The 15384-nt window shown below is 56.2% G+C and overlaps 1 protein-coding gene across 1 annotated transcript in view; it reads right to left on the bottom strand.

The window, feature by feature from the left end:
• Nucleotides 1-15384, bottom strand: part of ASCC2 (activating signal cointegrator 1 complex subunit 2) — an 83252-nt gene that overhangs the window by 24329 nt on the left and 43539 nt on the right. Inside the window, exon 9 of the mRNA XM_075319966.1 lies at nt 6894-6968. Coding sequence (XP_075176081.1) covers nt 6894-6968 — 75 coding nt within the window. The remainder of the gene's footprint in view (nt 1-6893; nt 6969-15384) is intronic.

The raw sequence follows: 15384 nt of genomic DNA, 5'->3' as shown, positions 1-15384 counted from the left end.
GCCTCTTGAGAGGGTGCCTTGACCAGCAGATCGTCTAAGTAGGGTATCACTGAGTGACCCTGAGAGTGGAGGACCGCAACTACTGTAGCCATGACCTTGGTGAAAACCCTTGGGGCTGTCGCCAGGCCGAACGGCAGTGCCGCGAACTGAAGGTGTTCGTCTCCTATGGCGAAGCGCAAGAAGCGCTGATGCTCAGGAGCAATTGGTACGTGGAGATAAGCATCCTGATATCGATCGATGCTAGGAAATCTCCTTGGGACATTGAGGCGATGACGGAGCGGAGGGATTCCATCCGGAACCGCCTGGTCCTTACGTGTTTGTTGAGCAGTTTTAGGTCCAAAACAGGACAGAAGGACCTGTCCATCTTTGGAACCACAAACAGGTTGGAGTAGAAACCGTGACCCTGTTGCTGAAGAGGAACCGGGACCACCACTCCTTCTGCCTTCAGAATGCCCACCGCCTGCAGCAGAGCCTTGGCTCGCTCGGGAGGCGGGGATGTTGTGAAGAATCGAGTCGGAGGACGAGAGATGAACTCTATCCTGTAACCATGAGACAAAATGTCTCTCACCCAACGGTCTTTTACTTGTGGCAGCCAGGTGTCGCAAAAGCGGGAGAGCCTGCCACCGACCGAGGATGCGGTGTGAGGAGGCCGTAAGTCATGAGGAAGCCGCCTTGGTAGCGGCTCCTCCGGCGGTCTTTTTAGGGCGTGATTTAGACCGCTACGCGTCGGAGTTCTTCTGATCCTTCTGAGGCCTTTTGGACGAGGAGAATTGGACCTGCCTGCGCCCCGCAAGGACCGAACCTCGACTGTCCCCTCCTCTGTTGGGGTATGATCGGTGTAGCCTGAGGAAAGGATGTATCCTTTGCCTTGGATTGTTTGATGATTTCATCCAGTCGCTCACCAAACAAGCGGTCGCCAGAGAATGGCAAACTGGTTAGGCACTTTTTTTTTTGGAAGCAGAATCTGCCTTCCATTCCCACAACCAGAAGGCTCTGCGTGTTACCACTGAATTGTCGGACGCAACCGCCTTCCGGCTCGCCGAGTCCAGGACAGCATTAATGGCGTATGACGCAAACGCTGACGTTTGAGATGTTAAAGACGCAGCCTGCGACGCAGACATACGTGTGACTGCCTCAATTTGCGCTTGAGCCGCTGAGACCGCTTGGAGCGCCCAGACGGCTGCGAAAGCTGGAGCAAAGACACGGCAATAGCTTCATAGATGGATTTCAACCAGAGCTCCATCTGTCTGTCAGTGGCATCTTTGAGTGAAGCCATATCTTCCACTGCAACTAAGGATTTAGCCGCTGGAGATAGGAGGTCCACATTGGAACACTGAACCCAGCCCTTGACAAGGTCAAAAGGGAAGAGATAACGTGTATCCTTAAGGCGTTTTGAAAAAACGATATCTGGACAAGCCTAGTGGTTCTGGACTGCCTCCCTGAAGTCAGAGTGATCCAGAAAGCGTACTCCATGTACGCTTGGGGAACCTGAAACGGAACTTCTCCTGCTGAGAAGCTGACTCCTCAGGCGTAGGAGCTGAGGGAGAAATAACCAACATATGATTGATGGACGCCGTAAGATCGTTCACTACGGTGTCACAATCAGGTGTATCCAGGTAGAGAACGTTCTCAGGATCAGAATCCTGATCAGATACCTCCGCCTTATCATAGAGAGAGTCCCCATGCTGAGACCCTGAATGATGCGGTGACGTCGAGGGATGCTCCCAGCGAGGTCGCTTAGGGGGCCTGGGACTGCGGTCCGAGTCAAACCCCTCACCCTGGGATCCCTGAGACACTCCAGGAGCTCCTTGTTGTACCAACTGGGGGGGGGGGGGGACCAGGGGCAATGAATCAACAGAGCCCATGGTCTGAGGGACCGGTCTGGACTGCAAGGCTTCTAGTATGTTAGCCATAGTCTCAAAAAGTCTGAAGTAAATACTGCAAACTCCGTCCCCATCACCTGGACCATTAGCAGAGACTCCGGCTGAGTAAGTTCCACAAGGGCCGTGCATTGCATACAATTGGGGTCCGTGGAACCTGCCGGCAGTATAGCCGTACATGCTGTACAGGCTGCATAGAAAAACCTGTGCTTTTGCACCCTTGTTTTTCACAGACGATATGCTGTTATCTCCCCCGACCATCAAGGAGGGTATATAGCCAAAATACAAAAGTGCGACCGAACAGTGCAATGTATAGCGTACAAGCATATATCTATATGTGCATTTCGGCACTAGTGGGGTCAGCACCACAGGTGCTGCTTACCGCCCGGTCACAGCGGGTGTGTGACCACCAGAATCCCTGCCAGGGTCTTCCCAAACTTGTCTCTTTTCTCAGTCACAGAAAAAACTGACATGAATGGCTGCCGGCGTCCTGTGTAGAGGAGGAGGCCGTGGGCGTGCCCCAGAAAGTGTGGGAATCCGGTTTCACACTGTGTACAGTGAGAGGGGTGGAGTATGCAAAGCATGCTCCATCTCTCAGCGCTGCCGTGCTGTGCAGCGTCACGCCCTTACCCTGACTGGCAGGCCAGTGGGCGGTAACGAAGTGAGAGTAGGCCGCAAAAGCCGGGGACTAGAGTGATAAGCGCGGCCCGGCATATAAGCCCTGGTCGGCGCGGAAGTCCCCGGCGCACCACAAGTCCCAGCCGCGCCTGAGATAAAAATGGCAGCGGCGGTTAGCGCGGCAGTCCCTCATTACTCTAACACACCCAGCACGCTGTAGTGTGCGATGGCACCAGTGCGGGCAGCGCCGCCATCCCTGGCGCACTAACACACCCAGCAGTGCTGCCGTGTGTCTGTGCGCGGTCCCCTTCATGGGGACACAGAGTACCTCAACGTAGCAGGGCCATGTCCCTGAGGATACTCAGCTCCATGTCCAGCAGATTCCCAGGGGCTGTGGATGGAGCACGGCCTCAGTGCCTGGAGACCGATAAGATCCCACTTCACCCAGAGCCCTAAGGGGATGGGGAAGGAAAGCAGCATGTGGGCTCCAGCCTCCGTACCCGCAATGGGTACCTCAACCTTAACAAACACCGCCGACAAAAGTGGGGTGAGAAGGGAGCATGCTGGGGGCCCTAGTATGGGCCCTCTTTTCTTCCATCCAACATAGTCAGCAGCTGCTGCTGACTAAACAGTGGAGCTATGCGTGGATGTCTGACCTCCTTCGCACAAAGCATGAAAACTGAGGAGCCCGTGATCCCACGGGGGGTGTATAGGCAGAAGGGGAGGGGCCTTACACTTTTAAGTGTAATACTTTGTGTGGCCTCCGGAGGCAGTAGCTATACACCCCAATTGTCAATTGTCTGGGTCTCCCAATAGAGCGACAAAGAAAAAAGTCACGCCAAAAATTGAGCAGGGATGTTGATCCGTGCTCAGCGGGACGCACGGACAGATGCGATACTTTTTTTTTCCGTATCCCCGACGCTTTTTGTATTGCATCAGTCCGTGCGTCCTGCCGAGCGCTGATCAGGGATGCACATAACGGATCGGCATCCCTGCTCAATTTTTGGCGTGACTTTTTTTTCCGTATCCCCGATGCTTTTTGTCACGCCAAAAATTGAGCAGGGATGCCGATCCGTTATGTGCATCCCTGATCAGCGCTCGGCGGGACGCACGGACAGATGCGATACAAAAAGCGTCGGGAATACGGGAAAAAAAGTCCCGCCGAAAACTGACCACGGATGCAGATACGTTATCTGCATCCCTGATCAGCGCTCGGCGGGACGCACGGACGCATGAGGTGTAAAAATAGAAAGGGGATAGAGGAAAAAAAAGAAAAAAAAAAAAAAAGTTATACTCCCAGTACCCAGAGGATTAGCAGGAGGAACAGCTTTACAGCAGCAGCCAGCAGGCAGGAGGTTGGACAGCTCAGCAGAAGACCCAGGAAGAAGGACCCAGCGATGGAGGCAGATGTGATCGGCCGGTGAAGACAGGTAAGAGGACGTCGGGGGGACAGCAGAGGGGGACGGGGACAGCAGAGGGGGACGGGGACAGCAGAGGGGGACGGGGACAGCAGAGGGGGACGGGGACAGCAGAGGGGGACGGGGACAGCAGAGGGGGACGGGGACAGCAGAGGGGGACGGGGACAGCAGAGGGGGACGGGGACAGCAGAGGGGGACGGGGACAGCAGAGGGGGACGGGGACAGCAGAGGGGGACGGGGACAGCAGAGGGGGACGGGGACAGCAGAGGGGGACGGGGACAGCAGAGGGGGACGGGGACAGCAGAGGGGGACGGGGACAGCAGAGGGGGACGGGGACAGCAGAGGGGGACGGGGACAGCAGAGGGGGACGGGGACAGCAGAGGGGGACGGGGACAGCAGAGGGGGACGGGGACAGCAGAGGGGGACGGGGACAGCAGAGGGGGGAGATACCGGAGGAGCTGCAGAATAGAGATCACGGAGGCCGGCAGACCGGGATGTCGGGGGGCAGACCGGGATGTCGGGGGGCAGACCGGGATGTCGGGGGGCAGACCGGGATGTCGGGGGGCAGACCGGGATGTCGGGGGGCAGACCGGGATGTCGGGGGGCAGACCGGGATGTCGGGGGGCAGACCGGGATGTCGGGGGGCAGACCGGGATGTCGGGGGGCAGACCGGGATGTCGGGGGGCAGACCGGGATGTCGGGGGGCAGACCGGGATGTCGGGGGGCAGACCGGGATGTCGGGGGGCAGACCGGGATGTCGGGGGGCAGACCGGGATGTCGGGGGGCAGACCGGGATGTCGGGGGGCAGACCGGGATGTCGGGGGGCAGACCGGGATGTCGGGGGGCAGACCGGGATGTCGGGGGGCAGACCGGGATGTCGGGGGGCAGACCGGGATGTCGGGGGGCAGACCGGGATGTCGGGGGGCAGACCGGGATGTCTGGGGGCAGACCGGGATGTCTGGGGGCAGACCGGGATGTCTGGGGGCAGACCGGGATGTCTGGGGGCAGACCGGGATGTCTGGGGGCAGACCGGGATGTCTGGGGGCAGACCGGGATGTCTGGGGGCAGACCGGGATGTCTGGGGGCAGACCGGGATGTCTGGGGGCAGACCGGGATGTCTGGGGGCAGACCGGGATGTCTGGGGGCAGACCGGGATGTCTGGGGGCAGACCGGGATGTCTGGGGGCAGACCGGGATGTCTGGGGGCAGACCGGGATGTCTGGGGGCAGACCGGGATGTCGGGGGGGGGGGGGGCAGATCGGGATGTCTGGGGGCAGACCGGGATGTCTGGGGGCAGACCGGGATGTCGGGGGGGGGGGCAGATCGGGATGTCGGGGGGGGGGGGGCAGATCGGGATGTCGGGGGGGGGGGGGCAGACCGGGATGTCTGGGGGCAGACCGGGATGTCTGGGGGCAGACCGGGATGTCTGGGGGCAGACCGGGATGTCTGGGGGCAGACCGGGATGTCTGGGGGCAGACCGGGATGTCTGGGGGCAGACCGGGATGTCTGGGGGCAGACCGGGATGTCTGGGGGCAGACCGGGATGTCTGGGGGCAGACCGGGATGTCTGGGGGCAGACCGGGATGTCTGGGGGCAGACCGGGATGTCTGGGGGCAGACCGGGATGTCGGGGGGGGGGGGGCAGATCGGGATGTCTGGGGGCAGACCGGGATGTCTGGGGGCAGACCGGGATGTCGGGGGGGGGGGCAGATCGGGATGTCGGGGGGGGGGCAGATCGGGATGTCGGGGGGGGGGGGGCAGATCGGGATGTCGGAGGGCAGATCGGGATGTCGGAGGGCAGATCGGGATGTCGGGGGGGCAGATCGGGATGTCGGGGGGGCAGATCGGGATGTCGGGGGGGCAGATCGGGATGTCGGGGGGGCAGATCGGGATGTCGGGGGGCAGATCGGGATGGCGGGGGGCAGATCGCAGGGGGCACGGGCAGGGGCCATTACGGGAGCGCGCAGGAGCAAATCACAAGAGCGCGCAGGGGCTGCAAGAGAGCAGGGGAGGAGGGATACCGGAGGAGCTGCAGAATAGAGATGGCAGGGGGCAGATCGGGATGTCGGGGGGGCAGATCGGGATGTCGGGGGGGGCAGATCGGGATGTCGGGGGGGGGGCAGATCGGGATGTCGGGGGGGGCAGATCGCAGGGGGCACGAGCAGGGGCCATTACGGAAGCGCGCAGGGGCTGCAAGGTGAGCACAATACTCACCGCTCCTGCGACGTGACGTGACAGCAGCGGCAGCAGCAGCGGTGGAGTGGTACCACTAGTACCAGCCAGTGCTGCACGCTGCAGACATGTTGGGGGAGGGTCCCCAGACCAGGACAGGCCTGGGGAGGGCGGCCACCGGCAGATCAGACCGCCCCACTGCACACTGATTGGAGCGATTGCGCGTCATAGCACGATCGCTCCAATCAGTGCTGCAGGGGGGGGCCACGGTGTCTGCTTGCTTCCAGCCAATGATCGGAGCTGCTGCAGCCCCGGTCCTAGCTGGATTTTACAAGATCACACTATTTTTGGCATTTTTTTTGGCCGAAAACAGCGTGATCAATGTGATTGGCGGTTCCGATTTGAACAGCCAATCACATCGATCGCCTATGGGGGGTGGCGATGCCACCCCCCCTGGGGTCAAGCAAAGGTCCCCTGCTGTAAGAAACAGCAGGGGACATCATTTGAAAACCGTTGCTATGGCCACGGCAATCAAATGAAGTTTAGGCAGTAAAATTACGTCCCTGGTCGTTAAGTCACGTTAAAATAGGACGTAATTTTACTGCCCGCGGTCGTGAAGGGGTTAAATAGGGTCAGAGTGTTGTTGAATGACATATCTGGGTCTGAGGGTACCTGTAAGGTTTACAATGAGATAGAGGAGTGCGGTAGTTGTTCACAAGGAGAGTCATTGGGGTGAGTTTATCATTTATACTTTTCTAGCTTATTTTGCTCATCTCCATGCCAGAGGGTTTCAGGTAATTTTACATACCTCTTATCCTGAAATTTCCGTTTTATTATTGCAGATTCAAGCTCTGAGCAGCACACTTCATAAAAAGAGCACAAACTGAAAAGAAGAAAATAATTACAATTAATATGCAAAATGGAGACCAACCATTGGGAACCCCGTAGATCCTTCACTGATCTTTCCTGTATTGTGACATTTCCGGGCACCCACTGTGTAGGAGGGGAACTGTGTCTCTTCGTTCTCTGAGAATGAAAAAAGGTCCGTGGAGCCTCTGGTAGGAGCCTCGACATGGAAAATAGCCAGATATCCCTCCGGGAAGGACCTAGCCAAGGAGTGGCTCTTTTTAGGAGACCACCATAACCACCAGTGGCCCTTTTTAGTCAATATCCGGCAGTGTTTTCTCTGGCTGGTCCCCCCGAGATCAGTGATTTGTTTGTCTTGCTGGTCTACTAGGCATTGTTTCCACCTAGCCAGAAAACTACTCCACACTGATGAGGGGCAATACCCCGAAACAGCTGTCTGTGGATGGATACCTGGCCTTGGTATCATATCTTTAAACTCGTCAAAAATTTGGATATTGACTAAAAGGGCAACTAAATATGGTGGTTATGGTGGTCTCCTAAAAAGAGCCACTCCTTGGCTAGGTCCTTCCCGAAGGGATATCTGGCTATTTTCCATGTCGAGACTCCTAATAGAGGCTCTATGGACCTTTTCTCATTTGCATACTTAACAGGGGGCAATGCACCAAGGATTTCACTGTGTTGAGCGCCTTTGCTGGCTGCCGGCAGTGTTTTCTCTGGCTGGTCTCCCCGAGATCAGTAATTTTTTTGCCTTTGTTCTTTGACACATTGAATGATCCCAAAGGTAATATTTTTACTTCTATATATATAATTGCCTTATTCTGGCTGTCTTGATCCAAAATTGTGTCGTTACAGTGACAACTGTCGGATTGGCCGCTCGCCTCGGCCTGGCCCCGCCCCCCGCATGGTTTGCCCGCTCAACCCCGGCACGCGTTAGCCCGCTCGGCCCCGCCCCGGCACACGTTAGCCCGCTCGGCCCCACCCCCGGCACACGTTAGGCACCTATACACCTCCTCCCCAGGACCACTCCTCCCATTATACTCCTCTTTCCCCAGGACTATTCCTCCCATTATACTCCTCTTTCCCCAGGACTATTCCTCCCATTATACTCTTTTCCCAGGACTACTCCTCCTATTATAGTCCTCCTATTATACTCCTCTCTGAGTATAATAGGAGGACTATTATAGCATGGGGGATGGAGCACGATGGGGGGTGCGCAGCATGGGGGAAGGAGCACGATGGGGGGTGCGCACGATGGGGGGTGCGCAGCATGGGGGGGAAAAAGCACGATGGGGGTGCGCAGCATGGGGGGGTGGGAAGGAGCACGATGGGGGTGCACACCTTCCCCCAAAGAAGGGAATTTTGTTTACTTACCGTAAATTCCTTTTCTTCTAGCTCCTATTGGGAGACCCAGACAATTGGGGTGTATAGCTTCTGCCTCCGGAGGCCACACAAAGTATTACACTGAAAAGTGTAACCCCTCCCCTCTGCCTATACACCCTCCCGTGCATCACGGGCTCCTCAGTTTTGGTGCAAAAGCAGGAAGGAGGAAACTTATAAATTGGTCTGGGGTAAATTCAATCCGAAGGATGTTCGGAGAACTGAAACCATAACCAAAAGAACAATTCAACATGAACAACATGTGTACACAAAAGAACAACCAGCCCGAAGGGAACGGGGCGGGTGCTGGGTCTCCCAATAGGAGCTAGAAGAAAAGGAATTTACGGTAAGTAAACAAAATTCCCTTCTTCTTTGTCGCTCCATTGGGAGACCCAGACAATTGGGACGTCCAAAAGCAGTCCCTGGGTGGGTAAAAGAATACCTCAATAAAAGAGAGCCGAAAACGACCACTTCCTACAGGTGGGCAACCGCCGCCTGAAGGACTCGCCTACCTAGACTGGCATCTGCCGAAGCATAGATATGCACTTGATAGTGTTTTGTGAAGGTGTGCAGACTAGACCAGATAGCTGCCTGACACACCTGCTGAGCCGTAGCCCGGTGTCGCAATGCCCAGGACGCACCCACGGCTCTGGTAGAATGGGCTTTCAGGCCCGAAGGAAGAGGAAGCCCTGAAGAACGGTAGGCTTCAAGAATCGGTTCCTTGATCCACCGAGCCAAAGTTGATTTGGAAGCCTGCGAACCCTTACGCTGGCCAGCGACCAGGACAAAGCGCATCTGAACGGCGCAGGGGCGCCGTGCGAGACACGTAGAGCCGGAGTGCTCTCACTAGATCTAATGAATGCAAATCCTTTTCACACTGGTGAACTGGATGAGGGCAAAATGACGGTAAGGAGATATCCTGATTGAGATGAAAAGGAGATACCACCTTAGGGAGAAACTCCGGGACAGGACGCAGAACCACCTTATCCTGGTGAAAAACCAGGAAAGGGGATTTGCATGACAGCGCTGCAAGCTCCGACACTCTTCGGAGTGAGGTAATTGCCACAAGAAACGCCACCTTCTGCGAAAGACGTGATAAAGAGACATCCCTCAGCGGCTCGAAAGGTGGTATTTGAAGAGCCATTAACACCCTGTTAAGGTCCCAGGGTTCCACCGGACGCTTGTAGGGTGGAACTATGTGGCAAACTCCCTGCAGGAACGTGCGGACCTGCGGAAGCTTTGCCAGGCGCTTTTGAAAAAATACTGAGAGCGCCGATACTTGTCCCTTGAGAGAGCCGAGTGACAAACCCTTGTCCATTCCGGATTGAAGGAATGAAAGAAAAATAGGTAAGGCAAAAGGCCAGGGAGTAAAACCTTTATCAGAGCACCAGGACAAGAAGATCCGCCACGACCTGTAATAGATCTTGGCGGACGTTGGTTTCCTGGCCTGTCTCATAGTGGCAATGACATCCTGAGATAAACCCGACAACGCTAGGAGCCAGGACACAATGGCCACACAGTCAGGTTGAGGGCCGCAGAATTCAGATGGAAAAACGGCCCTTGTGACAGCAGGTCTGTGCGGTCTGGAAGCGCCCACGGCTGACCCACCGTGAGATGCCACAGATCCGGGTACCACGACCGCCTCGGCCAATCTGGAGCGACGAGAATGGCGCGACGACAGTCGGATCTGATCTTGCGTAACACTCTGGGCAACATCGCCAGAGGAGGAAACACATAAGGGAGTCGAAACTGCGACCAATCCTGAACGCGTCCGCCGCCAGAGCTCTGTGATCTTGAGACCGTGCCATGAAGGCCGGGACCTTGTTGTTGTGCCGTGACGCCATGAGATCGACGTCCGGCGTTCCCCAGCGGCGACAGATCTCTCGAAACACGTCTGGGTGAAGAGACCATTCCCCCGCATCCATGCCCTGACGACTGAGAAAATCTGCTTCCCAGTTTTCTACGCCCGGGATGTGAACTGCGGAGATGGTGGAGGCTGTGGCTTCCGCCCACAGCAGAATCCGTCGGACTTCCTGGAAGGCTTGACGGCTGCGCGTTCCGCCCTGGTGGTTGATGTATGCGACCGCCGTGGCGTTGTCCGACTGTATGCGGATCTGCCTGCCCTCCAGCCACCGATGGAACGCCTTTAGGGCTAGATACACTGCCCTTATCTCCAGAACATTGATCTGAAGGGAAGACTATCGGAGTCCAGGTTCCCTGAGCCCTGTGGTGGAGAAAAACCGCTCCCCACCCTGACAGGCTCGCGTCCGTCGTGACCACAGCCCAGGTTGGGGGTAGGAAGGATTTTCCCTGCGACAGAGAGTTGGGAAGGAGCCACCACTGAAGTGACGTCTTGGTTGCAAGGGAAAGAGAGACGTTCCTGTCGAGGGACGTCGACCTCCTGTCCCATTTGCGGAGAATGTCCCATTGGAGTGGGCGCAGATGGAACTGCGCGAAGGGCACTGCCTCCATTGCTGCCACCATCTTCCCCAGGAAGTGCATGAGGCGCCTCAAGGGGTGTGACTGACCCCGAAGAAGAGATTGCACCCCTGTCTGCAGCGAAAGCTGTTTGTCCAGCGGTAGCTTGACTACCGCTGAGTGAGTATGAAACTCCATCCCGAGGTAAGTCAGTGATTGGGTCGGTGTCAACTTGGACTTTGGGAAGTTGATGAGCCACCCAACTGCTGGAGAGTCGCCAGAGCGACGGTCAGGCTGTGTTGACACGCCACCCGGGAGGGTGCCCTGACTAGGAGATCGTCTAAGTAAGGGATCACCGAGTGTCCCTGAGAGTGTAGGACCGCCACAACGGATGCCATGACCTTGGTGAAGACCCGTGGGGCTGTCGCCAGGCCGAAAGGCAGTGCCACGAACTGAAGGTGTTCGTCCCCGATGGCGAAACGCAGGAAGCATTGATGTTCGGGTGCGATCGGCACATGGAGATAAGCATCCTTGATGTCGATTGATGCTAGGAAGTCTCCTTGTGACATCAAAGCGATGACCGAGCGGAGAGATTCCATCCGAAACCTTCTGGTGCTCACATGCCTGTTGAGCAGTTTGAGGTCCAGAACGGGACGGAATGATCCGTCCTTCTTTGGCACCACGAACAAGTTGGAGTAGAAGCCGTGACCATGTTCCTGAGGGGGAACGGGAATCACCACTCCTTCTGTCTTCAGAACGGCCACAGCCTGAAAAAGTGCGCCGGCCCGAGATGGGGGCGGAGATGTTCTGAAGAAACGAGTCGGAGGACGAGAGCTGAACTCTATCCTGTAACCGTGAGACAGAATGTCTCTCACCCATCGGTCTTGGACATGTGGCCACCAGGCGTCGCAAAAGCGGGAGAGCCTGCCACCGACCGAGGATGCGGTTCGGGGAGGCCGAAAGTCATGAGGAGGCCGCCTTGGAGGCAGTGCCTCCGGCGGTTTTTTGGGGGCGTGACTTGGACCGCCCCGCATAGGAGTTCCTCTGGCCCTTCTCCGGCCTGTTGGACGAGGAGGATTGGGACTTGGCTGAGGGCCGAAAGGACCGAAACCTCGGTTGTATTTTCCGTTGCTGAGGTCTCTTCGGTTTGGACTGGGGTAAGGACGAGTCCTTTCCCTTGGATTCCTTAATAATTTCATCCAATCGTTCGCCAAACAATCGTTCGCCAGAAAACGGCAAACCGGATAAGAACTTCTTGGAAGCAGAGTCTGCCTTCCATTCGCGTAGCCACATGGCCCTGCGGACTGCCACCGAATTAGCGGATGCTACCGCTGTACGGCTAGCAGAGTCCAGGACGGCGTTCATGGCGTAGGACGAAAAAGCCGACGCCTGAGAAGTCAAAGACGCAACTTGCGGAGCAGAGGTACGTGTGACCGCATTAATCTCAGACAGACAAGCGGAGATAGCTTGGAGTGCCCACACGGCTGCAAAGGCCGGGGCAAAAGACGCGCCTGTGGCTTCATAGATGGATTTCACCAGGAGCTCTATCTGCCTGTCAGTGGCATCCTTGAGCGATGAGCCATCTGCAACTGATACTACAGATCTAGCCGCCAGTCTAGAGACTGGAGGATCCACCTTGGGACATTGAGCCCAACCCTTAACTACGTCAGAGGGGAAGGGGTAACGTGTGTCATTAAGGCACTTAGTGAAGCGCTTGTCCGGAAATGCTCTGTGCTTCTGGACAGCATCTCTGAAGTTAGAGTGATCGAAAAACGCACTCCGTGTACGTTTGGGAAACCTAAACTGGTGTTTCTCTTGCTGCGAAGCAGACTCCTCTATAGGTGGAGGTGGGGGAGAAAGATCTAGCACCTGGTTAATGGACGATATAAGATCATTTACTAAGGCGTCCCCCTCAGGTGTATCAAGATTGGGGGCAACGTCAGGGTTCAGGGTCAGAGCCCTGAGCTGCGACGTCGCCTCGTCCTCCAGAGAGTCCTCAAGCTGAGACCCCGAGCAGCGTGAGGAAGTCGGGGAAGATTCCCAGCGAGCCCGCTTAGCCGGTCTGGGACTGTGGTCCGTGCAGGAGTCCTGAGACCTAGGGGCCACCCCAGGAGCACGCTGCGGCGCAGACCGAGAGGGGCCTGGAGGCGATGATCCAACAGTGCCCGGGGCCTGTGTAAGGACCGGTCTGGACTGCAAGGCTTCTAGTAGCTTGGCAGACCATTTGTCCATAGACTGAGCCATGGATTGTGAAAGCGACTCAGAGTTTCTCAGCAAAAACTGCAAACTCTGTCCCTGCCGCCTGGACAGTGGAAGCAGGAGGGTCTGCCTGATCCGAGGGGCCCACTAGTGACCGAGGCTCCGGCTGAGCAAGTGCAACAGGGGTCGAGCATTGCTCACAGTGAGGGTAGGTGGAACCCGCAGGTAACATAGCCCCACAAGAGGTACAGGTTGCAAAAAAAAAAAAAACCCTTTGCCTTAGCGCCCTTGCTCCTTGTGGACGACATGCTGTTGTCTCCTAGGAGAGTGATCACTGAGGGTATATAGCCAAAAGTAAACAACCCGGCCGAACAGAGAAAATATATACAAATATATATATATATATATATATACTCCGGCACCCTAGGGGGACCAGCACCGGGTGACCGGTGTGGCTTACCGACCGCCCAAAGCGGAGTGTGTGTCCACCAGATTCCCTGCCTTAGGTCTCCCAGAGCTGCAGAGCTCGTTCCTGAAATCCTCCACCGGCAGAATGTGTAAAAATGGCTGCCGGAGCTCTCAGGGGAGGAGGGAGCCGTGGGCGGCGACTAATAAAGTGCGGGAATCTGGGGCCCCACAGTGATCAGTGAGGGGGGGGAGGAAACCTAAAGTATGCTCCAGCCCTCACTGCCGACGTCAGGTCGACCGTCCCGCCCTTACCCCTGACTGGCAGGCCCGGGGGCGGGAGTTATGGTACTAGGCCGCAATGAAGCCGGGGACTAAATTTAATACCGCGGCAGACAAACAGGCTCGGTCGGCGCGGAAGTCCCGGTCTTCACAAACCAGCAGCTGCTGCAGCGTCTGTGAAACAAGCGCTCCATGCACAGTCCCCATGGGGACACAGAGTACCTTTAGATGCAGGGCCCTGTCCCTGAGGATACATAGACTCCTGTCCGGCAGATTCCCACAGGGGCTGCGGAGGGAGCCCGGTCCCAGTGAATGGATGACCGGTCAGGATCCCACTTCTCCCAGAGCCTCTAAGGGATGGTGAAGGAAAACGGCATGTGGCTCCAGCCTCTGTACCCGCAATGGGTACCTCAACCTTAACAGCATCGCCGACGTAGTGGGGTGAGAAGGGAGCATGCCGGGGGCCCTGTGGGGGCCCTCTTTTCTTCCAACCGATAAAATCAGCAGCTGCTGCTGACTAAAATGGGAATGCATGAGTGGATGTGTGCCTCCTTCCACACAAAGCATAAAACTGAGGAGCCCGTGATGCACGGGAGGGTGTATAGGCAGAGGGGAGGGGTTACACTTTTCAGTGTAATACTTTGTGTGGCCTCCGGAGGCAGAAGCTATACACCCCAATTGTCTGGGTCTCCCAATGGAGCGACAAAGAAACACACACACACACACACACACACACACACACCGCCACATGTGCACCGCACAACACACCACACTCACACTGGGTACCACAAACACCGCCCTACACAGACACACACACACCCCACAGGCACACCCACACAAACCGCGCAACACACAGCACCACACACACAATGCTGCAGACACACAGCGCTCCACAAACAACGCAACACACAAAACACCGCTCTCACACCCCCCCCCACCCAGACAACACCCAGAACATTTACAGCGGCCTACACAAACACTTGGCAACTACACACAACAACAACTTCTATCTATATCTATATATATATATATATATAACAAAAATCATACATTAACTACACAATACATAAATTCTAGAATACCCGATGCGTTAGAATCAGGCCACCTTCTAGTGTTAAAATATATTCAAATTGTCCTGGATGGGAAGAAGGGAATTTTGTTTACTTACCGTAAATTCCTTTTCTTCTAGCTCCAATTGGGAGACCCAGACAGTGGGTGTATAGCTACTGCCCTCTGGAGGCCGCACAAAGAACTACACTTAAAAGTGTAAGGCCCCTCCCCTTCTGGCTATACACCCTCCCGTAGGAGTACAGATTCCTCAGTTTTAGTACCAAAGCAAGAAGGAGGAAAGCCAATAACAGTTTCAAAAACAAATTCAATCCGATAACATGATCGGAGAACTTAAGAAACAACATGAACAACATGTGCACCCGAAAAACGAAACCCTAAGAACAAATAGGGCGGGTGCTGGGTCTCCCAATTGGAGCTAGAAGAAAAGGAATTTACGGTAAGTAAACAAAATTCCCTTCTTCTTTTTCGCTCCTAATTGGGAGACCCAGACAGTGGGACGTCCAAAAGCAGTCCCTGGGTGGGTAAAAAGATACCACATGAACGGGCTGTCAGACAGCCTCTTCCTACAGGTGGGCCACCGCCGCCTGAAGGACCTGTCTACCTAGGCTGGCATCTGCCGAAGCGTAGGTATGCACTTGATAGTGTTTGGTAAACGTGTGCAGACTCGACCAGGTAGCCGC

The sequence above is a fragment of the Anomaloglossus baeobatrachus genome, chromosome 1 (genome assembly GCF_048569485.1).
Source record: "Anomaloglossus baeobatrachus isolate aAnoBae1 chromosome 1, aAnoBae1.hap1, whole genome shotgun sequence".
In the NCBI taxonomy this organism is placed as follows: Eukaryota; Metazoa; Chordata; class Amphibia; order Anura; family Aromobatidae; genus Anomaloglossus; species Anomaloglossus baeobatrachus.
The sequence above is the reverse complement of the archived record's forward strand: the minus strand, read 5'-3'. Positions and strand labels throughout refer to the sequence as shown.